This window comes from Strongylocentrotus purpuratus, unplaced genomic scaffold (genome assembly GCF_000002235.5).
Source record: "Strongylocentrotus purpuratus isolate Spur 01 unplaced genomic scaffold, Spur_5.0 spur5_scaffold_15, whole genome shotgun sequence".
In the NCBI taxonomy this organism is placed as follows: Eukaryota; Metazoa; Echinodermata; class Echinoidea; order Camarodonta; family Strongylocentrotidae; genus Strongylocentrotus; species Strongylocentrotus purpuratus.
Window position 1 is genome coordinate 27,589,070 of NW_022145600.1, and position 26,035 is coordinate 27,615,104.

General features: G+C 36.5%; 1 protein-coding gene and 1 long non-coding RNA gene across 2 annotated transcripts in view; one reads left to right on the forward strand and one right to left on the reverse strand.

Moving 5' to 3' along the window:
• Positions 1-8,188: 8,188 nt before the first annotated feature.
• The window catches only part of LOC100893711 (E3 ubiquitin-protein ligase RNF4), a 28,150-nt gene continuing 10,303 nt past the window's right edge, over positions 8,189-26,035 (reverse strand). The window contains exons 5-7 of the mRNA XM_003724822.3: positions 21,861-21,966; positions 11,307-11,487; positions 8,189-10,226 (exon numbers count right to left, since the gene is read on the reverse strand). Of these exons, the coding sequence (XP_003724870.2) occupies positions 11,338-11,487; positions 21,861-21,966 (256 nt within the window). The 3' untranslated portion in view covers positions 8,189-10,226; positions 11,307-11,337. The remainder of the gene's footprint in view (positions 10,227-11,306; positions 11,488-21,860; positions 21,967-26,035) is intronic.
• LOC115924196 lies at positions 23,172-24,194 on the forward strand. The gene is made up of 2 exons (XR_004064206.1): positions 23,172-23,358; positions 24,084-24,194. It is a non-coding gene; the product is annotated as an uncharacterized LOC115924196 (long non-coding RNA).

The window sequence follows — 26,035 nt, forward strand, 5'->3', positions numbered from 1 at the left end:
ACCCGAATCTGAAAAATCTACTTTGTACGCACTAAATTAAGCCTTAACTTGAGATTTATTTGTCACCCATACTGTCACGAAACAATCTTGAATTAATTCGTTTTACATCAAATAACAAGGATCTAGGAGTTTCGTTGTATAAAACAATGATGCAAGATCATGCATGTTTTCATTCGACACGGCTTCGTGCGATACAGTAGACACTATGAACATGACAGACAATGAAAGCGGACAAAATATACAGTTCCTCAGGTAGACAAAGGGACATCCCTTCACTGCTATTATGTAAAAATGTGTAGAACAGGTGTCACATGCATATTCACCCGTTCTACACATTTTTACATAATAGCAGTGAAGGGATGTTCCTTTGTTTTCCTGAGGAACTGTATATTTTGTCCGCTTTCATTGTCTGTCATGTTCATAGTGAGAATCTATAGTTAATTTACACACAGCCTCATCAACTCGAGTGCGGATATCGTAAAATGAACGCATGCATCATTTGTATAATAATCAGAAGATTCAGCCCACGAATCCAGTCATAAAAATCATCGTTTAAAACCATATGAATAATTATGCGTACCAATTTTTCACTAGCTGCAGTCAAAACTCTTCTGAATCCAAGATATAAGATGGCGACGTCGCGTCGTCGATCGGGAATTCAAATATGGCTCGAGAATGCGCATTTTAGATGACGTCACGAAAGCATGCGCGCGCATGCATACAGCCTCACTTTCAAGTTGACTCACTTTTTTCTTCTAAAATGCTCTTATGTCGATCTTGACTCATTTTTTACGACCATGTGAGTCAGTCGAAGCATTTTGCAAATGCGTCAGCTCATGATTGGCACACTGGTGAAATATAAATGAGTCAATAGAGACTCATTGGTTGTTACTAATGAGTCAATTTACACCTGACTCACGAAAATTATGCTTAAATGTGTCAAATGACTCACTTTTTGTTGTGGGTGTACTACATATACCCCAGCAATTGCCCCGATTTAAACTTGGATAGAGAGTGGCAAATATGGATTATACAGCTTGTCTTGCCCAAGGACGTTAGTGCCGGGAAGGGATTCGAACAATCAACCCAAGGATTGAGAATCAAGAGAATGACCCAATACAACACGATAGATCCACGACGGTACATGACGACAGAATGAAGATTGATAGGATGGTATACCCCCGTGCTTCCCGGGGGTATATCATGGGGTGGGGCATTTAGAATAGGGGATGGAAGGCACATCATTATGCTAGCCGGGAGACCTAAACGGCCGCCCCCACAAATTTCGAGAGAGAGAGAGAGCGAAAAAATATGATAACCTTCAAGCATTCTCACCAGGACGGTGGATGATGACGTAATGAAGACAGATGGGAGGGTATACCCCTCCCTGTTCCTCTCAGGGGTATCCCATGGGATGGGGCATTTAGAGCCAGAGTATGGGGTAACTCTACCCCTTTTTAGGGGGATCAAAGCAAGAAAAGCATTTTCAGGCGTTAACAAATAAAAACAACGCCTTTCAACATTATGTTGAAATAGCAATGACAATGACTGTTTATGCAAAAAGTCATTGGTCACCATCATTAAAAAGGCTGGGGAGTCGATATCGAAATTTAGAAGCACTTAAAAGAAAAAAAAAAAAAAAAAAAAACATGACTATGGGCATTAACGAGTGTTTTTCTGTTTGTAATCATCGTCATCAGCATCATCGTAATCATCATCATCATCATAATAATGATGATGATGATAATAATAATAACAATAATAATGATGATAATAATGATAGTAATCTATATAATAGTAATGCTAGTAATAATAATACTAGTAAAACTACTACTACTACTAATAATGATAATGATTAAAAGAACAAAAAAAAAACACCAAAAAAACATGACTATGGGCATTAACGAGTGTTTTTCTGTTTGTAATCATCGTCATCAGCATCATCGTAATCATCATCATCATCATAATAATGATGATGATAATAATAATAATAACAATAATAATGATGATAATAATGATAGTAATATATATAGTAGTATTGCTAGTAATAATAATACTAGTAAAACTACTACTACTAATAATAATGATAATGATAAACAAATTAAGTCCTACTTCTCTCAGTTTTATGACAACATTTCTTTATTCTAAAAGCCCAACTCTGTGGAAGTCATATCCATTACAGCGCTAGGAATAACGAAGAGCTATAAGCGTAGATCGAAACAAATTTTTACTCTGTATTTGAAGGGCACAAATTATGAAAATCAAAACTATGACAAGGTAATTTACCACCGCTGCTCGGCTATGATACGAATTACAAGACCGAACCCTAATATTATTAAGGAATGACGTCGTAAACTCGCTGTGTTTGTTAGTCGTAACCCGGCACGCGCTGCGGGGGCGGCTTTGGAAACATAGCTAGTCCATTCAGAAATGTGAAGGGAGTTGGTTGGGAGTTCATATCTAATTTAGAAAGTAAAGAAAGAACAAAAAGTATATATCTATTACGGCCTTTTTGCAGGCAACTGACAAAACATTACGAGGCAAACTTCTTTTTGAAATTACAAGGGCTAAAGGTTTTTTTGAAATTGCAAGGGGCTAAAGATTTAGCCAGACCTTATTTTCTTATATTGGTGTATGAAAGGTTTAATGATGGTTGTAAAAGTATTTGAAATATTTATGTGTCGTTTGTCTTAGAACACGTTAAACAAAACAAACAAATCCTGCAATTTTTTAAAGAAAACGATTAGACACTAAAAAGAATAACGATTTCCAAATGAATGTGAATTATACGCAGCATAAATAACTACAAATCGACTTTTACGCATGAAGTAATTTAAAACAAAATGAATGCCAAAGTATATTTATAACAGATAACAGGATGGTTTAAATTTACATCTGCTTAATTTCAATTGTCATTTTGTTGTTGTATTTTCAACATCATGCACATTCCTTAACCAAATGTATCGTGGCATCTATCATACGTAAATGATAACTAGGTTACTCACAGCAGGAGATGTTTTGAACCTCCGAAACATTCGGACTATGTGAAAAAGAATAGATTAAATTTAGATTAGTCATAATGTTATTACACTCGGCGCGCGTCATTTAAAACAATAAACCCTCACTGGGAAAAGTTACATGTCTCGGGTTAACATTCGGGCGGAATATGAGACAAATCGGGTCCTACGCATCATTACATAATATTAGCACCACCACCACTATAAAAATAACACTTGCTAATTGAACATCATGATATAATTTCCTCAGTAAACATAAATTCCCGACGCACACTAGATGTTATTTTATATGCAACATACGGCATGTCCTTTCAAAATCAGATTCTGACGAAGACCCTATTCATGATAGTAATTGTGTGTATGTGTGTGTGTGTGTGGGGGGGGGGTGGACTCTCAATATGCCTATTACTTATGATTTATTTGCATTTTATAAATACATGTACACGGATTATGCACTCGATCCACTGCCCTCTTTCTTATCGTTTATTATCGCTTTATCCAATGACATGCTTCTTACTTAAGCTAAATGTTGGGAATCAGTTGTGTGATGACTCCAAAATGATGATGCCCCCTTCTCTCTCTCTTTCTTTCTCTCTCTCTCTCTCTCTCTCTCTCTCTCTCTCTCTCTCTCCGAGTCCCCTCCCCCTCTTGTCCTCCCTCCCCCTTCTCTCCTCCCTAGCCCTTTTCTCTCTCTGTTCCCACCGTGGTTCCTACCCCTTCTCGCCATCATAGCTCTCCCTCTCCACTTCTCTCTCACCTTCAACACTTCATCAATCTGGTGTAGTCATCACATGGATCATATTCACGTAATAAATAGGCCTACTGAGGAACATTGGAAGAGTACGAACATGTCACATCATACAACATTACCAGGACATGATAATTTCATATCCATGGTCATCTCTCTCTCTCTCCCCTCCCCCTCTCTATATGAGCCACATCATTCTGTAGCTATAATGTTAATTACTCCAGTTGATCATAGTAGGCCTAGGTCTTAACCTGTCAGATGATGGGGCCGACTGACCAAAACGAAACGAATGGATACCGTATATCCAAGATGACCGTAGTCCGTACTAATGACCTTATTAAACTAGTCTTTGCACGTCACATGTCAAATGCCTCAATGAAATATCATCGTATTGAGAGGTGAAAGTTGGACCAACAGTCACCAATTGTCGAAGATTAGCATACCACTGTGGTCAAAACCATGGATGGCCGAACGCTTTCCTTTAAAGATGAGAGAAAGGAGTGAGGGAAGGAGAGAAATAGGCTGAAGGAGGGAGGGAGGGAGGGAGAGAAAGTTAGAGAGAGAGAGAGAGAGAGAGATATAGAGAAAGAGAGTTAGATAGAGAGAGAGAGATAGAGAAAGAGAGATAGATAGATAGATAGAGAGAGAGAGAGAGATAGAGAGAGATAGATAGAGAGAGAGAGAGAGAGAGAGATAGAGATAGAGAAAGAGAGTTAGATAGAGAGAGAGAGATAGAGAAAGAGAGATAGATAGATAGATAGAGAGAGAGAGAGAGAGATAGAGAGAGAGATAGATAGAGAGAGAGAGATAGATAGAGAGAGAGATAGATAGATAGAGAGATAGATAGAGAGAGAGAGAGAGAGAGAGATAGATAGAGAGAGAGAGAGATAGATAGAGAGAGAGAGATAGAGAGATAGATAGATAGAGAGAGAGAGAGAGAGAGAGATGGAGATATATGGGGATACTTGGCTTTCCCTCTTTCATATTTCATAGAAACAAAGCTTGGTATATATAAATGTACATGAACAGTAAGAGTGAGATCACTGTTGTCAAGATGTATGGATTAGTCTGGCTCCATATTTGGTAATGATCAAACAAAAACTTGTTTTCAATTGATGTTAACATGATTTACTAAAAATATCAATTGTTCAGGGTTACTATGGATAAAACAATGAGATACTGCCATCTGGGCCCCCCGTTTCATATAACTTATAATCAATAACAACTGCCACAGATCTATGATAAATCTGCTCTCGGCCAATCAATTGCCATGATTTCAGTAGCTTATAACACTTATTGTAACTTATTATTGATAACAAGTTTTATGAACAGTGCCCTGGTGTAGGAGATAGCTGATGCAGTGATTACACACTGTTTACCTTGCTACTGACAGCCACTTGGTACGCTGTAGGCCACACTAAATCAATCAAGTATAAACCATTTATACTTTTTTTAATATCTACATATATTTTATTCACATAATATTCATAATATTCTGAATGAGAAAACAAAAAAAGTAATGTTAAAATTAAAGAACTAGCATCATAAATCTGCTATTTGGTAATAACACAATACATATCATATAATCATATCTAAAACTCTGACATTAGAAATATGGAAGGGTTGATCCACTCCCATTATCGCCTCTATTCACAATTAAACATAACTATTCTTTAAAAAAAAATCAACAAATCTATTTGATCAATATAAATAACATTTATACCAACTACTATCAAGTCTTAAAAAAAAAACTAGCATATTTCTCATAATGAACATAGATTTACAATAAGTGATGAAGGTAAACCACTCCTCCCCATTAGTAATGTCTTTTGTGTTGATTTTGTTAACATGTATGAACGAAATGCTTGTACCTTTCATCTTGAAACTTTATCCATATATGACTCATTTTCTGATTAAGGAAAAATTAACAGTCTATGTCCAGCAATCAAGTTTTGAAGAGATTTGGTAGGATTTCTGAATCTGTGAATACATAATATGCCCAGGCACTAATCCAGGAAAACTAAATTTTGGAAGGAAAAAAAATGTCCTCAAAATTTGATTGTGAGAGGGTAAATTCAAATTCATTGTTGCTTAAATAAAATAAAGCCACTTTTCATATTATTAATTTTCAAAATTATTATTGAATTTCATACCATGAAAAGTTGAGTTACCCCAGTATTTAAATCTTTCATGAATAACTTGTCAAAATTGGGCGATTTCTAGTCCGACCAATGTGGTACAATGTGAGGTTCGGCTCAGACTCAGAATAATAAGATAAACATACAAAATATAAATATGTCCAAAGCACAGATATTTTGGAGGTTGGCATAACACGGACAGCTTGTACTTGTGAGGAGATGGTAAAGGCTTTCGAGAAATCAACTCAAGGGGTGATTTCAATACCCTATTGTATGAAATCATGTTCAGATGATGTAATATGTCATGTAATCTTCAAACATTGCAAAAAGTGATGTACAAGGAAATAGAGATCGCTATAAGTTGAATTTTTTAAAGTAGTTGCGACCGTCTTTTGATGGATATCTGCCACAATATTAATTCCATACATTGCTAAAACACACCAATGTTGTGATGGTTATGAATGTAACAATTAAAATCAACAGCTATGTAGCATCTAAACAGTTACCCTTCGTTACTTACATCAATCAGAATTTCTCTTTAAATGCTAAAAAGTAAGTTGTACAATGACAGAAGATAAATAATGCAAAATTATTGTAGTAAATACATGGAATACATCAATCAAGTTTTAAATTCATGAAATGTAATATACATCTGTAGCAATATGATAACAATGTAATATTATAACTCAAAATTCATACACTTTTCAATTAGAATAGGCCTGCCAATTAAAGTAACAGTTGCTCTTTCAAAATCTAAAGCATAATCTTATATTACCATAGGATTTCATTTCAAGTTGTACTTCATCACAAAACATGTAAAGATCACTTCAATAGGATGAAAATGTAATAATAACAGTATTGATAACAAAGATTGGATCAGACTAAATCACAATTTTCATATCGTAGTTTCTCAATAACTATCTCTTTATTTTCTTACAAATAAACCTTGGACCGTGACTCCCATAAGTTTATTTCTGATTTCAAACCACAGACTCAAACATACAATATAACTGCGTCTTTTATATTTAACAGGAAACCTAATGATCTTCGGACATTTGTGTAATATTGTTTCTATAAAATGACATCAGATAATGATTGTACTGTAACGTTAAAACAAAGGGGATAATGATGCACAATATTTGAAATAGAAAACGAAGGCAAGGAAACAAGATAAGAGAAAGAGGAGGAAAAAACCAGTCGAGATAATCTAGAAAATATGTAAAAAGGGTGATCTGACATTTGCCTTGCACTATAAGGTACCAAAGTGTGATGTCATACTGGCCAAGTTGTCAAAGTTGCTGGTTCCAAACAAAGTGTGCTATACAATGGTGTGGTGATCACACCAGACCCAAACACTAAATTTGCCTTGCTCCAGCCCGCTGCTTGAATGATATCGCGGTGAACCTCTTCGCAGGTTCTGTTACTTAGAACCAATAACCTGGACGACAAGCAAAAATGACATTAGTACTTTGATAGGTACTCTATGGTATCAAGGTTGCTACTGGGTTTTAGGTTAGGTTTCGGTTCAGGGTTAAGGGGTAGGATGAGGTATGGACTGCAACTTGTTGAGACTTTGACTAGAGTAGTGAAGAGCAATGCATTTTCACTAGAGCATGAGTCATTTAAAGATAAAAATATAGGAGAAATTGTACTTCACAGAAGCACAAAATATGAAAAGAAATGAGATTAGGAATGGAAAGTAAATGTCACGACGAGATCAAGCATTACTGTACATGAACACAATGAGGTAGATGTATATTACTCAATTTAAAAAAAATGCCCAGAAGGAAAAAAAGAGACGATCAAGAAGGAAAAAAAAGAGACGATCAAGAAGGGAAAAAGAGAGAAAAGATAGAGATAGTAGAGATGGTGAGAATTATGAGAACATCAACAACAACAAGACAACAATGGTTAATGATAAAACGAGGAGAATAGGATAAAACTGAAAAATACTTATGATTAAGAAAGACAAATAAGAAAAGAAAAAAAAACAGATAGAAAAGAAGAATTAAAGAGAAAGTCCACCCTGATATTAAATTGGTTTTAATAAAAGCAGAACAACAAGAGAAACTCAAAGTTTGAGCAATATCCGATTGAAAAGATATATGAATTTTTCATGTTGTCATCCGTGAAAAACCAATTGGCAACACTCTGACGTATCATGCGAGTTCTTCTCCAATTTGCTCCTTACAGAAAAGTTCATAAAAGTTCATTTTCTTAGTTATTGATGATGGAATAGATTTGTTTCATACAGGGGTTGTATTAACATTTTCAACTTTTAATCGTTTTTTGCTCAAACTTTCACTGACCTGTTCCTCTCATGTTTCTGCTTATATTAAAACCAACTTAATATCAGGGTGGAGTTCCCTTTACAATGATAAAAGGCAGGAAATGAAATAAACAAAATGAAGGACACGCTTTATACTCTATCAAAACTGCCTTTGCCATCACACAAGTTGAAGAATGTGAATGCGACAAGTCTGACCGTAAATCTTTGCTAAATTGGCAATCACAGCTCGCCGGAATACCATCATGTGCACCAAGCTAATTCAGGACATTAACACTGTTTCCAAAGCATGCTGGTCCAATAAACAAAAGCAGTGACGGAAATAACTAACCACCTCGTCAGAAATAGTATAGCACGATTAAATGATTGCTCATATAAAGAATTGCTGCACCGGCGTGTAAGTATTTTGCAGACTAGTGCAAACAAGATAAACAAGCTCTATATCAAGTTATACCTACATGACTACATGTAGAAACAAACATATATCAAGTACCGGTAGACATTTGAGATGACATTAGCGATTTGAAATTCCCCATAACTTGCATATTCTGCCCTTAACACGATAGCAAATACTTCCGATTAACCTAAGGTAACTATTGAAATGTACGAACATGACAATGACGTATGTAATCCTAATATGATTTCTATGGGACATACAAGGGTATTGAAATGATGTTTTGAAAGATGTACTAGTTGCGATCACTTTTCTAATGAATTTACAAGAATTGTCAATAACATATTAAAAGGATCGAACAGGAGGAAAAAACAACAACTCAACTGTCTCATGGATGCATTATTACATACCAATTACAAGTATATATATAAGTTATAATATCTGTAAAGCGCTTAGACACAGTATTCCATATCAAGCGCGATATAAATCCAGATTATTATTATTATTATTATTATATTCTTGAAAAATGATTTGATAGAGAGCATCTGAAACACAACTTACAATTACTCACTTGAATTCATGGCTTAGGCAACCCCCAAAATAGTTTCTACAAATGTTATATGTGATTTATTACTCATATAAATATGCAGATTTATTACTCATATAAAGATTGATCACTAAGATAATCATGACTTTACCACAATGTATTCTGTTAAGCAGACAACATATATTTTGTTGAGCTGGATTACAGGGAATAATGTACACTTTCTGAAATGATAACCATCTCCATTCATAAGTAATGCAAGTATCTGTTTGTGGGACAGGAGTTTCTACCGTCCTCCTTAAAATGCGATGCAATGACACCCCTCAAAATAACTTCTTGGAACTATTCTCCAGATATCCTGCAGAGCTTTGGTATTAAAGGAGACAGTTATACAAGTAGTATACACTGAAAGTATACATCAATGTACGGTATAAACATGCATTGACAAAGGGGGTTACCTAGTTTTGTTGAAAAACCTTCTTTATGAATTCTGTCCGCAATGTTTACCTTATGTGCACTATCTCCTTCCCCTTTGAGGCTGATATGAAAGCATCATAATCCTGTGCAGAGCACACTTTAGGACAGGTTTGTTTTTTTTGCTCTGGGAGGGAAGGGGTGGGGCTCAATTTATCCTCTTCCATATGCCATTTAAGTCTCATTCTGGCACAATATTGCAGATACACAGATACCTAGATATGCATGTTTAAAGCATACCCTGGACTTGGTTACACTGCACAATGACAGAACATAAGCATCCTTAGAATATGACAATTTCATTCTTATATAGCAGTCACCTCTGTATAAAGGTTGCCTATTTGCAGCCAACCGGTGGCCACACAAGTGACACAACTCCCACCTCCTTGGAGGTGTCGCACTCTGCGAGAATCAAGCTCCCCAAAAAGTTCAGATCATTTTCAAGTCAATATTATGTCACCAAATCTTCTGGTGGTAGTGATAAATACATGTAGCATAAATAAACTACAAAGTGGCTGTGACAAACCTTCATGGAAAGTTCACCCGCATATAAAAACCACTATTATTTTTCACCCTTGGGTGACCTTTAACAGCAATATACATTGTACATATATAAATATATAGATATCATTAACCCTGTAAACGATCATCGGATCGGCCGCCGATACCGATCCGATCAGGGGTGATCGGCGAAAAATTTCCGATCGCCGATCAATTAAAATGATCGGAAAAAAATCGGCAATTTTTTTTTTTTTTTTTTTTTTTTTTTTATGACGAAAATTTTCAAGTTTTTGGCTGTCAAATGCTCAAAAAAAGTTCATGGCTGGGATTATTTTGTCATTTGGAGTTGTTGTAGACAATGATTGTTGATATTTAGTGCCTTTTCATGACTTTGAAATTAATAATATTGGTCTAAGAGCAGAGGCAAAACATGCGGGCCGCCATCTTGGATTATAATGTAGGTTTTTTGTTTTTTTTTAATGACAAAAATTTTCAAGTTTTTGGCTATCAAATGCTCAAAAAAAGTTCATGGCTGGGATTATTTTGTCATTTGGAGTTGTTGTAGACCATGTTTGTTGATATTTAGTGCCTTTTCATGACTTTGAAATTAATAATGGATTATAATGCATAGAGGTCTACCTACATTATAATTCAAGATGGCGGCCTGCATGTTTTGCCTCTGCTCTTAGATCTAAACCAATATTATTAATTTCAAAGTCATGAAAAGGCACTAAATATCAACAAACATGGTCTACAACAGCTCCAAATGACAAAATAATCCCAGCCATGAACTTTTTTTGAGCATTTGATAGCCAAAAACTTAAAAGTTTTCGTCATTAAAAAAAAAAAAAAAACCTACATTATAATCCAAGATGGCGGCCCGCATGTTTTGCCTCTGCTCTTAGACCAATATTTTTAATTTCAAAGTCATGAAAAGGCACAAAATATCAACAAACATGGTCTACAACAACTCCAAATGACAAAATAATCCCAGCCATGAACTTTTTTTGAGCATTTGATAGCCAAAAACTTGAAAAATTTCGTCATAAAAAAAAAAAAAAAAAAAAAAAAAAAAAAAAAAAAAAAAAAAAAAAAAAAATCGGCCGATTTTTTTTGTCGCTCTTCCGATCCGATACCGATCAAAGGTGCGAGGGTGTCGCTCCGATCTTCCGATCCGATCAGAGCCCCAACTTACAGGGTTAGATATCATACATCTTTTCTTCTGGTTATTCCCTCATAGAAAAATTGGGTGTATCTGCCTCATGGTGAGTTTCTTACGACAGGTCGGGCATCGGTGCTGTGTTTGGATGCTCGCACGGATGCAGTGACGACAGAACACGTGACCGCAGTTGGTTGACATCAGCTGCTGACCGTTGTTCCGTAACTGAAAAGAATAACAAAAGAGATGATTGATAAATCATTACTGAAAAATCAATATTTTTAGGGGAAATTTATGGTGTGTTTCCATGACTGTTATAATATGATTATAATTTTGTTAATACTGGGGAGCCTCATCAGTATAAAAGCTGTTTTTCCTGAGGGCCCTTAAGTTATTATCACCTGAGCAAATGCAGCGTAGCCATTTACAACTGAGTGGAGAGTGGCATAAGTGGATTAATGTCTTGCCAAAGGACATTAGTGACAGGCTGGAATTCAAACCCTCATCCCTGAAACTATATCTCCCCCAAATCAATGGTATCTCCTGTAATCATTCAAATCTCCTACAAATAATTAAACAGGATCTTACTGTTTAACATACCCTGTTTATTCACAAGCAATAGCTTAATATTATTTTACTTTCACAGAAACATACAATTCATGGTAAGAGAACACCAAATGTAGGAAGAGGGAGGGAAGATACTATAGACTTTAGAAATTGATGGTACATCAATTTCTATATTCCAAGATTATCTTAATTTATATCCTCTCCTCCAGATCCTCGACAACATACAGAAATATAAACACTCATCTTACATTTAAGTTCTAGTTTATTAAAAAGTTTATATAGTTATCAATATCTTGTTACTTACTCTAAAAACGTAAATTTTTTATTATTTCTCATTTTAAGGCCACCTCCGACAGTACCCATCTTATGGCAAGCACTTGTAGACAGATATGAATGTGACCCATTGCCTAAATATATGTCAAGCTGCTTGATTGAACGTAACAAAGTTACTCAATCATCACTTCTCAAAATCAATGCAATGCATGTTGGAGTTCATTGGTCTGTCATCTTATTATCTTATTATCCCTTAGTTCTTCAATATAGCTCCTGGAGAGCTCAAAATGGCTTTCAACATAAGGAGCACTTCGCAGGTATTCTTCCAACTGTGTTCACAAGCTATGCACAGGTGAACACAGGAGGTGTAATAAGTAAATGTAAAGAGTGACAGAACATGAGGGTGTCGTAACAGAGTTATCAGTCTATCACATCTCACAGGTCATGGGGTCATCGTATGCCATGGCCTGAGGCATCGTTTAATAATGTTTCCAGTTTTACAAATCTGAGACGCATGGCCCTACCTGTCATCAGTGTCTGTGATATGGTATAATATTTGATCCCTAAAAAAAATTCAAAATGATCAGTGACCGGTTTTACCATACTCATTTTCCCCAATAGACTGTATTATCATAAAACCATTGGGAAAACGGTTTTTGAAATTTCGATTTTCCAATCATCAATATCTTGATAATCAGACAGAAGATCGGCTTGTAAAAGTCATGGGATTCCTGACTGATCTAAAGGTCTATGATTATGATTATGAGCTCAATCCAGGATTTTGTTTAGAATCTGAGGCAAAGATACCCAATCCCTAGTTTAAAGCCAAGCTTAATTTCTCCCATGAATTCTCATTTGAAGACAAACTGTCTATAATTATTTGATATCCAATGAAAAACGACACATATAAAACTACTGCAAGAAAATCGAGCTTATTGGATAAATGGAAACACCAAACTGGGGGAAAAATTGTGAAATTACACAGATACCTAAAATTAAATACAACTAGAAATTTAATTCGTCACGAAGACGAATAAGGTGGTCTGTCTTCAAGTCTTATAATAGATTATAATATTTACTATATTGAAAAAGGGAGAAGTTATATAGACATGTAAACAATGATGATGATGATCTTGATAGTAATGATTATGATGATGATGATCATGATGATGTTGATGAGGATGATTATCATCATTATGATAATGATGATGATCATGATCATGAGCGTGATTCTGACATCTTATCGGAAAAATGAGGAGTGATTTAGATAACATATAGTCTCAGCGACAACATACTAAAATTTAGGAGAAAAATGTTGAATAACAACCGAGATACTGGTCAAAACACATTGTCATGCAGATTCATGTTTTGAAATAAGTGACCTCCCATAGACATAACACGCAAATATGACAAATTATGCATTGCCGCCTTTAATCGAATATTTTACTATAATGACGTCATCTTAATGATAATATATGACAAATTTCTGATAGAGAATTATCTCAGCTACAACATATCAAAATCTGGGAGAAGATCGATCACCGATAAGTGAGATAATCTCAAATAAACAAAGACAAAAATGACGTCATCAACAAAATACATTTGTTTGAGTTTAGATGCCAATATGATGACTTTATTTCACTTTGTACGAGTCAGGATGGTATGAAATCATATCTCCAACTCATGCTTTCTCCAACCATGATATAAAAATTGGGGGTCAATGGACTATCTGAAGAGCTATTTCGATTTTTAAAATGGCATGTTTTTGATCAAATTTGCATTATATTGCCCATAGCAGTACGCGCGGATTTTGAACTTTGACGCACGCTCACGGCCTTATGAAATATGAAGAGTGACTGAAATTAATGTAAATTGTCAATTACGTTATGAGGAATCCAAATCATGTAAACATTTTGAATTTGACCTTTTTCGCGCGCTGTGAGCGCGCACACCGCGCGCGGGGACACTTACGGACGGAAAATTTTGAAATGCTTAAAATGACCTGATTCGTACTCTCGTTTAATAGTTTAGTGATTTTGAGCAATTTTACATTTTGACGCGCACATACGCGCGCGTCATGACCTTTATGTGACCTTTGATGACATGACCTGTTGACCCTTAACCTAAAGTATATGTGACATGAATATGAATGACCTTTGCTGATGCATCATGAAGATATGATGGATAACGTGATTTCACAAAATGGCGCCTGGATGACGTCACGATCACCTAATGACCTTAAAAATGTTCCTGTCACGTCTCATGATAATGGCCTATGACTGTGCCAAAATTGAATCAAATTGACTAAACCAAACTTGAGTTATCCTAGGAACAAAAAACGGGAAGAAATAAAAATAAATAATAATAATAATAATAATAATAAATAAAGAAAATTCTGACGAAATCAATAGGTGGTCTGTCGTTGACAGACCACCTAATAAAAAAAACAAGCAACAAAAAAGAAGGAAGATAAAATGTTGCTTATTCTTGTTAGCTCTTGTTATTGAATCAACATAGAGGTACATGTACACCCCATATAGTATGCCTAGAAAACATCTCCATGTAAATTATAACAGAGATTGCTGGGATTTCTCCTTTGACATCTCTGACCTGCTTTCAGGATGACCCACGCCCCACTGACCACTAAATTGGCAACTCCACACCTTCTGACCAGGTGTGTGCGATGACAGGGTCAATCTGACCTGTTATTTGATACCAGGCTTTTGATTTGTATAAATCGAGTGAAGAACTACCTCTCAGATATAACACATGGTGTTGATGCTACCTACGGTCTGTTTTATTCAATTTGTGGCAGGACAGACTGAGCATGGTAATTGATTGATATAACTTTCAATTTACTCTACCTGCTTTGAGGTCAAATGTTGTAGGTCATGAACTCTGACCTTCTTTTATAGGATTACCCACACATAAATCTGTACTTGAAACCTGCCTTTTCCATCTTACTCAATTTCTTTTTAATTTTAATTACCATAACTAATGTATTTGTTATTGCAGTAGTATAGTATTAATGACTGCTTTGAGAGAAATAGTTGTTTTTATACGCTCAAGGGAAGGTTAGAATTGTGCTATTACCCGAGGCGTGCCGAGGGGAATAGCCCAATTGTAACCTTCCCGAGAGCGTATAAAAACAACTATTTCTCGAATATTAAAGCAGTCATTAATACTTTTATATGCCGAAAAAAAATAGACTAAAAAATAAAAAATAAAAAATACTTTTTTTTTTGGTCGAAGATGAGATTCGAACTCTTGCGTACAAAAGGTAATGTATCTAGAGTCAGCGCCTCAGACCTCTCCGCCATCGCGCGCTATTAACATGCTTGGCAGTTTTGTACGATATATACATTAAAATGGATTGAAACCGGCTTCGCGTGTGATGAATGCTTCGCAAAAGCTCCATATACGGACTCTTCTTTTACTTTTGCAATGCATATTGGCACGAACTTAGATCAAGATCTATCGGCAGATGTTGTTTTTTTGTTTTTGGTAGTTTATTTTCGTCTTCATGTCAACAATGCAAGATAAAATTGTCGGTAAGATCGATCGAGATTCAATTGTATTGAAATTACCGACCAATTATTCGCACACATACGGTATCCTCCATCGCTCAAACCATTTTTTAACATGTAAACCTATGGGGTAACCATGGAGACTGACCTATTTTTTTAATAACCATGGTTATTAAAAATATTAAATGTTTTAAGCATGGTTACCGGGAATTTTACAGGAACAGTTGAAGTTTATGAATGCAATTTCGACCAATCAGATGGCTGGATTACTTAAGTGAGGTATATAATAAGTAATATGTATCATACCACTATGTTTCGACCTCTGCTAGTATAATCTTGAGATAAATAGCATATAACATGTACATGCATTATGTTTCACATTTTCACATGTACAGCACAAATAGAAAATTTATATAAATCACCAGCCTATTATAGCATAATTATTAAACGGGCCACAGTCACAGTGGTATTTTCTATTTCCTAAGAGGTCCTCAATCAAATCAATACTTCATACAAGCTAGGTGAAGAAAGTCTGGAAGGAAAGTGAGAAAGCGAAAGAGAGATACGGTAGGCTTGTGGTTGCACCATGTGAGAGAAATGGAGAAAGAGAGAGAAAGAGAGAGAGAGAGAGAGAGAGAGAGAGAGCAAGAGCACATTTAAATTAGCACAAGTTTGCTCAAGTTTTTTCTGTACTGTATGTAAAGTACTATGGAAGCTATGGTTCATCTATAAGCCACACATAGAGGACAATGTTTTCTTACAAAAGGTTTGTGGTGTATAAATGAAGAATAGATGTGCCTGTTGTATAGATCATGATGTACCTATGATGTAGAAACCAGATACTGCTCTCCCCCTCTAATTGCAACGCCATACCTATATCCCCCTCCACCTGCCCTACCCCCATACCTATATCCCCCTCCCCCTGCCCACCCCAATCCAAAAACAGCTTTACAAATGTAGTTGAATCTAATTTAATTTAAGTTTAGCCATAATTTTGCTGTTAACTAGACAAACAAATATTTGTGTGTATTTTTTTTTCAACTCCACTGATCTCTATAATATGCAACTCCATTTAAAAGTGCATCTAAAAGTGCTTCAATTATCAACTTACATTCAACATTTTCAAAGAAATATTTTACTATTAGTTGGAGGCTCAGCAAACAGATTTTAGCCTTAACACACCTGGATAACAGATGTAAAACTCTTTAGGATCTAGGGTGAAAGACCATGGCTGACTCCTTCATGTCTAATTCTCAACAACGTTCTACTCGTTCTACCTCCATCCAGGTACATGTACATATCACTTTAAAGTGATATAGGAGATATTGCAGTAAAAATTCAAAGAATACATGGAATTAGCTGAATTTGCAGATTTTAGTCATTTGGAGGAAAATGAATGATCCTACATTCATAAGACATTTTGATTTACTAGTGACAAGGAAGACCCAAATTGTGGGTTTACTTGAGCTCATGGTATGAAACATGGCTTAAACTGTGATCATGTATCATGACTAATTTGTACAATTAATAATTTTAGTCAATTACTGCCCATATACTGGGCATGAGGACCCTCACGTTTAATCCCTTGATTAAGTTGCAAGATAGATCACTTATTTTTAGTGACGCTTCCTTTAAGGTTGAGGAGTCTGCATCTGCATCCCTCCCCCTCCTAGGTACCTCCATGAAGGCATCCCTTGACTGCGGTATCTCGGGAGACGGATTGGAAGAGACAGATCTGGGATAAAACCTTGAGCCAAGATGGAACTCACATTAAAGCCACATCAATATTGACTGTTTGCATACAGACCGGAGAGAAAGAGAGAAAGAGAATCAAGGAAAAGTTTCCAAGCCTCGATCATGAGATGATCCAACTCAGTATGTGGCATGATCTGTTTTGGGTTGGAGATGCTCTGAATTGTTGTATGTTTAGGCATGTAAGGGGTGTGGAGTGGGGGTGGGGGGGGGGGGGTGGTGGAAGTGAGTGGGTGGGAGGGGTAGATAGTGTGTACCTACATGTATAGATTTGAAATAAAGCATTCAGGCCTTATTATTTAACCTCTCCGTACATGATGATGTCGTTGAAAATGATAATGAATGAATAGATGGTGATGATAATGACGATGATGTGCGTGATGGTGATAGTATTGATGATGGGTGTGGTAATGATAATGGGGGTAGTGGTATTTAATAATTTGAATACGGAAAGCTGTGAATATTCTTGTCAAAATTATCAATTAATCCAAACAAGTACGATATTGACAATCACAGGAAGTAAAACAAAATGCCAAGGAATAAGATAATCAGAATAATATCACTTGAACACCAACATCAAATATCACAGAAAATGTCAACACAAATGCAATCTATGAACAGATAAGATTGTACAAAATTCAAAATTCAAACCAGGTGAAATCCACTACTATACATGTAATGTGAAAGGTTACTGAAGCAACCTTCTCACTTCCACTCCTATACAGGCCTAAAGTAAATAGTTCAAACAATGTAACTTGCTGCTAAATTGCCTCCCTGCCCGTCTCCTTAACATGTTTCATGAAGCCGACAAGACGTCCACGCCAGGAATGTTAGAATGTAAGCCCTTGATGGATGGATGCCTGACAAAGTTCACACCTTCGGCTTCGAGGCCATTGCCAAGAAACCTGCCCAAAGCCTGACAAAAGCACCCTCCATCTGACAATTAACCAACGACCCAGGGGAGAGGACATGAACGCAACATTCTTATACTGGATTCTCACTCCAGGTAACTTACATGTATATGTTAAAAGATTTTATAGAAATATTAATACATCATTGTACAACTTATGGCTAAGAAAGAGGACATGAACGGAACATTTTAATACTAGTTCCTCCCTAGAGCTAACTTCTAGAAAAAATAACTTCTGGAAGTTATTTTGCTAGAAATAGCAAAGTTGATGTTTGTAGGAATGTTCCTCAATATGCATTCTTATGGCATTTGAGAGGACACGTTCATGTTCACGACAATATTTACTGGGTCCTTAACAAATAACTTCTAGAAAAAAAGCTTCTGGAACTTAGTTTAGAAGAAGGGGTAGAGTTTAGATTTTGTATGAATGTTCCTAAATGGTTTTACGACTTGAAGTGGAATTTCGGACTTCCAAGGAATATTCTTTGATAAAATTTGTGGATAGACACGCTGCAGTTTGAATCCATAGTGATCCACAATGATGGGTGGAGATGATGCAAGAACATTGTGTAGCCTGTCTCCCAAAATTCTGTTTTGACGTAAGGTCTAGGAGTTCATTAGTTTGTTTTAAAAATATTATATTTGTGGAGGAACTGAAAGTGGGGTAAATTTTTAGAGATAGAGAGTTCATGAACTGTATACTCAGACAAATAAAAGAGACAGCTCTAAACATATAAACATAATGTCCTCTTTGTAATGTCCTTAAACATAATACCACAATGTATACGACCTTGACTGCAGTCCTCCATCATTGATCATGTTTATATATAAAGCATTACACTCCATTTAACAGTTTAAAATATTTATGGTGATAGAGCATTCCCAACCTCTATCACCGCGCCAAGATAGCCAAAATAAGAGCCTCCCGACTGACTCGTACCCATCCCATCATCGGACAAACAGTCGTCCTCGTGAAAGGCCTGTCATCATCAGCTTGAGATTGCCAAATATCCCGCTATTTGAACTATCCCAATCGCAAATTATCCAGTTAATTTGCGTCTTCATCAGCCCGAAGTTGCAGTTAGCGGGATATTTGGTCGAGATAATCATCCCAAGATATCTTGGGCTAGTTTGCAAAATATCCCGCTATTTGTCCAGTGCGTCTTCACCAGCCCGAAGACTTGCACTATGCACGAACGTTGAGCAAAATATCTCAAAAAAATCTCGAGCTGATGAAGACGCGATTCATAACTTTGAGATTATTTCCCAAATCAGAAATAGCGGGCTATTCGGCAATCTCGAGCTGATGAAAACAGGCCCAAGGATTCCCAGACCCCCCTGGGACAGAGAAGACAGGTGCATGTCTTCTACATCATCTCATTCTTAACCATCTTGTTGTATCATCATGTCACGCAGCTTCATGTGTTTCTAATTGCTTCATGATGTCAAGAAGAGTTCTAAGGCTACATTCATGCCTTGATCCCCCCATACTAGTCTACCTAGTCAATAGGCCCATTTAGACAGCAATACTTTTTTTCTTCTTATAGCACACATCTCCACAGGTCTACTTATCATAGACAATTAGAAATGAAATACATGTACATGTAGTCCTAAAGAACATTCAAAGGATTAAACGCAGACTCTCACAGAATATTTAACTACTTGCCTTGTTAGGAAAGTCATATTACCACAATTTGAATGTTAAATATTGGAAGAGTCATTATGTCTCTACACGATAATAATAATAATAATAGCTCACATTTATGATTCGCCTAATACTTTGTTTCTAGGCGTAGTAAATATTATTACCCTGGTCATCGGATTCAGGTTTAACCGCACACAATGTATGTACATTATCCACTCCCTGGGGAGCATGCTTGCCAGTCGCCATTTTACAAGTGCCACTCACTCATACCAGTTCTTTAAAAAAAATCTGTTACATGTATACGTTACAAAACAAAACAAAAAAGTAAAAGAGAAAATGTCACTGAGTTTCACCTCATCTCATTCAAACAAATCAAAACAAACAAATGAACAAAACACTAACAAAACACAAACAAAACACACACGCACAAACACTTAAAAATAAAAGCTATTGACAAGTTGAACTGAAAGATAATTAAAAAAACATCTGATTCTGCATGCAGTACCTACAGACTAGGATAATCTTGCAACTTAGATCTTTTCAATCTCTTACTTTATAAAGAAGATGTAGATTCAAAATTAAGACAGAACGAGGAAGTGGCTTGGCATACCGAAGAAGAACTACAAAACTAAAATAAAATATCCTATGATGTGTTTTACCCTAACATTGTTTTATTTTCTTCACTGGACAGGCAATGTTACATGTAAAATAGCACCCTAGCAATGACCAAGACTGAACCACAGATGGCAGTATTGCATTTAACATGATGCAAATCTCTAAGAGTGCTCAATCTCTACAATGGCCATGGTGCTCTCATCTCTTTAATAGCACACAACAAATCACGTCATGAAATTCTTCAATCAAGAACCTTAACATTATCTAACCTTTACAATTTAAACCGATATAACCATTTAAAATTTATATGAGTTACGTTTGTTGTGTACTCCAAAGTTCCTGAAAAAATGGAAGGGCGTAGGGGCTCCTTCTCTTGAAAATTGGTTAACTACATAACAAAGTTTAAACAGCAAAGAGTAGCCCCTGAAAAAAGTAGCCCCTGAAGTGCAAAAAAAAGCCCCTGAAAGTTGAAAAAGTAGCCTCCGATTATTTCCCCAAACTTGGATAGAGCCCCAGAAATATATTTTTTTGGGTCACTGTCATATGGGGCGTAGTACTGCTCTGTAGCACAAGCTGCAGATCTACATTCAGCTGTATAGTATTATGAAGCTGTTTAACATCTCTTCTGGGAACCTAAAAGCTTGCCATGCACTCTCAAAGCTTTGTTGTGAAATAGGCAAGTAAAAAATAAACTTTATGATAACATCATTTCATGTAAACTTTATGCGATTCAAATGACCACCAAAAGTTGATTTTGAAAACTTACTCAAACTAATAAAAGCAAGGCTAGTTTTCCCAGCTGGCAATGCAAATGAACTAATTAAAAGGATACCGAACTTATGAACTTTCGGCCCTAGTTTACTGTTTATTGCACAGCGCCATGGTCACCTTGCCAACAATGCTCAACCCAAAACCTAATTTCCACTTGGCAAACAGTTGTTACAGCCAAACTTGAGATGGCGCTTGAAGGGATTTTACAGTGGTGCTTCTAGAACAGCTGCTTTTAATGGCTTTTAGTAGTGGTGGTAGTCATTTTACCTGACTGCTAAGAAAGCATAAATACTTGGTAGTAAGCAACCAGAGAACCGAAAGCTTTAGGTCCTCTCCGCGGGACCTGGTAATGAGGATTAATGCAAAGGTCAATAGCACATCGAATTGGTTTCGAACCTGGGTCGCCGGATTACGAGACCACTGCTCTACTAACTGAGCTATTGCGCTTTTAAAGCAAGTCTAGTTTTCCCTGCTGGCAATGCGAATGAAACAGTCAAGGAAGAGGCGTGTAATTAAGGTAGGACGTCATGTTACTTACCGTTGTCTCATCTTCCATACAGATAGGACATGTAATGACTCTCTTCTGTGGTGTGGCGTGTCGCCCTCTTCCTGGACCTGTTGCTGTACTGTTAGGTGTCTCTGCCCTGATTTAAGAAAAAAATAAAAGGTTTGTAATTATTAATTTTTTATTAATCATTAATTTTTATTATTATATATGCATGATCTATTGAATAAAGAACAGATTTATATTTTGTGTGTTTATCATAAGTTTTGGTTGGTAACTTTTAGTCAGACAATGGTGCCCTTAGAAACACTCATATTAAGCGCCTAAAAAATGTTGTGTATTATCATTATAATTATTATTCATTTATCTATTAATCAATGCATTCAGCCCGCAAAATGAGACTTTGGGTGACTGTAACACATAAGTTTGCATTCAATCTCAATGGCCAATCAAAATCATTATTGCATGTACACACATTTTGTTCAAAAGGCTGACCATCAAGGGATCAGAAATGTCATATCAAATTTGCAATTGATCACAAAACCGTTGGGTTACAAGGCCCTGGCCTAGGGATAATCCCCCCTCCCCCTTTACACAGACACACACACAAGCAGGGGCGGGAAACTCTTTCAAGGGCAATGTCGTCCTGGCTCGAGGGCTATAAAAACCCAGCAGGTTCTTGCCATTCCTCATTCCCATTCAACTCTTCAAGCTGTGCAGACCAAGAAATTCAGGTATATTACTAAAGTTGCCTCCTGTGTTTATCATGCCTACAAAGAGAAGTGCCTGAAAGACTACCCATGGGAAAGCAGCCACTAGTACTACCGAAGACCCCCAAGCTCCAGCTCCTCTGAAGGCCAGCCAGATCAGGCCCAAGTTGCTGAGCCTCCTGAGCCTGTCCCCTGTAGATCTCCACAATCTGCCTCAGTAGATGATGGAGAGTCCCTGGGTTTTGTTTAGCTGACGTTGTCTTCCTCTCTCTTTCACCATTAATCTTTAAAAAAAACTTTATATAGTCTTATCCTTCCCTTTTTTGGACTCTTGGTCTGTGCCTGATTTAGTTATTGCACAGCTCAAGAGTCCTCTAATGATGTACTTGTAATGATGTATACTTATTGTTGTAATTTTTAATATGTCCTTTTTGGAATATTCAATGATGATAGTTATTTCATATTTGATATTTTAACTTATGTGACTTATTTATGTATTCGTTACTGCCATTTTATGATGTATACTTGATTAAAATTTTATATTATACCTAAGACAGGTGCCAGTCTCTGGACTGTTTGTCCTTGTTTTTTTTTAATGTGATTTGCTTTGATTTCAATAAATCCTATATATATATTGTAAAGGCACTTCATACACCGTGCGGTTGTAATTGTCTATTTGGCATTCCATAATTTTATCGTCTGCGAAGATTGTAATTTTTGGCCCAAAACTGGGGCACGTTATGGCGATGGAAAAGGAATTGCATCGTTAATCGGCATATTATTTATGCCTGCCTGAGACTTTGGTAACAAGTGGCACAGTGGTAAGCATAAATAGAACTTTTAGGTTTAATTTCAAGAGAATCGCTCAGTATGCATACAGCAATCAGTGTTATTCTACTGTAGAACTTCAATAGCTCGTGTATCAGATTGATGCATTGTATGCATAGTGTGCAGGTCTTTGTGTAGTACTATAATTATGAATATCTGTTTGTATGGAAATATACAGAAACTCTTAATCAGTATCGAATTTATTGTGTAATGATAACTCAACTAGATTAAACTCAAACCTCAGTCCTGAGGAAATAAGCACTCAAATACGCCAAAACTTGATATAAGATGGTTGACATTACATTTATTGCTCACATAACATTTTTGCAATTACATTGTCTATTTAAGCTGTTTTCGACACCCATTGTATACAGTTAAATACGTTTACAAATATTCCTTATTTGTAGGATATCAGTTTAGAGTTTATTTCTAATTTTCACAACACTTAGTGTATTAAATACTGGACAGTATTGCTATTATGATAATTTAAGTCCAATTACTTTAAATTGAAGTTAATTGTTATTCACCTTAGTATAATGTTTAGACTCATAATACAGTGGAACCTTATTATTAAAGGCACTGATGTGGCAGACTTTACCTATAACAATGTATCTTCTCTCGTCCCAAGTGCCTCGTTATAATGCAGTTGCACTGTAACATGCTTTGATATGATGATATACTTATGTTGGATTTTGTTCATTTGTTTGTTTGTTTATAGTTTTTACGGGAATCTAAGGAACAAAGTGAATCAGCAAGCCAAAGAGTCAGCTTTGACCATGATGAAGAGACTAGATTCAATAAAGCTGTTTTGACTATTGTTTACCCAGTATGAGAACACGTGCGAGCTTTCGTTTGTTTGTCGTCGTAGTCCGGGCAGGCACAGTAAAAACACTTCCAACGTAGCGTCAAAATGGCCTCATCATCATCAACAAGCCTGATTATCAAGATGGAGCCAATAAATAGACGCTAGACATTTGAGTTGAGTTCAACATGACATTTCAGCTGGATGAACCTACGAACATACATATGTAACTACGTTTGGCGACAGCACAGGATATATGCTAGAGATCAGCTAGAATTGCACCATAAAGCATGAATCTCAGAATCTGAGTGGATGTTGATGGATTTTGATTTGGATTGTGAAACGATGTTGTGATCTAGTCATTTCTCATATGTCTCAATAGTTCGAGGTATGTAGAGCTGTGTATGGACGCTATGCAGTTTGATCTACACTAATGTTACAGTTACAATGAATTATGGTTGCAATGCAGCAGTGTCATCGATTTATTATTGAGGTGTATTATGGACGCTAAGCTGGAATCGGCCACAATCGTTATTATACACTGTTATAAAATACGTGGCTTTACCATAATTTGCACCAGCAGTTGGCATGCAGCCATAATGTAACAGGACTAGCGACGGCCTTGATAGATCCAGCCCACAGTCACGTCTAGTTAAGAGTCTAAGGACTAAAGCCCAGTGTAGATGTTAGCGGATCAGCCAAGCCCAAGTTCAAGACTATTCTGTGTCAGCCTCTCGTAGCAGCCCTAGCATAATTTATGAACTAGCCTAATCCAGCTGAAGTCCAGCTTGAACAACAGCCCGGGAATCGGCCCGGTCAAGCCATACAGCCCGGGAGCCAGCGTGGTTTAGTCTTGTACAGTCCAGGTCCAGCCAGGTTTGAACTTGAAGCATAAATCAAGCCAACAACATTGAATTTATAAATGAAACATTGGATCTGAACTTGATGAAATAAAAGTAGTTAGAACCAGAGCTATAATAGGCTCTGTGAAACTTCAAGACTCTTGATAACAAATTAACAGAGGTCAAGTAAAAGTTGAATTTTAATAACTATTTCATGTATAGTAGTCTATTGAAAAGTGTTTCCAATATGATTCTGCAAATACTGCATGTTTTGTTTGCAGGTAGCCAGCATTAGTTTTGTGCTCAAGTGACAAGAAAGTTAAAGGTGTAATTTCATTACAAAGTGATATTGACATCGCAGTTCAGAGTCAAGCAAGGAAGGAATATGTGGCGATGTTGAACTTTATCGCATGATCGCGTGGTCTGCATTCAAGCCCTTTTGATAAGCGAATTTTGAGGCGTGCGTAAAGGCTTTATTGGGAGATGTAAAATCAAATTACTATGGAGTATTTGTAATTGCATTAGCAAGAAGCATTTTAAGCGGTTTTACATTGATGAGGTTGGTAGGCTTAGCGCTGTAGCTTTGCTTAAATTGATGTTTGATTTCACTCTAGTTGCATGACAATTTAATTTGGTCAATTTGCTGTACAAGGTGCAAGTGCATGGTTTAGCATAAGAGGCCAGCTCCTTATTACATTTCTGTTGTGTCAAAGCCAATTAAACATGGCAGATTCAAGAAAGTCATCAAGGGAGAGGCAGCCCACGGAAAAAATGGCCGCTCTTCAGGCCTCTGAAGAATCAAAGACAGAGCGGAAGTTTTTCAAGATGTACGGCTCCCTTAAGGCCACAGTAAAGGCAGCTAGAACAATCATTAAGACAGAGACAGAAGAAGGTCCCCTCAAACAACAGATATCCATACTGGAAGCTCGAGAGAGGGAATTGATGGAAACCTACGAGATTTTGAGGAGACACAAGGTCCCCATAAGAGAGGCCACCACGAGGATGGACCGTGCCAACGCAATGGTC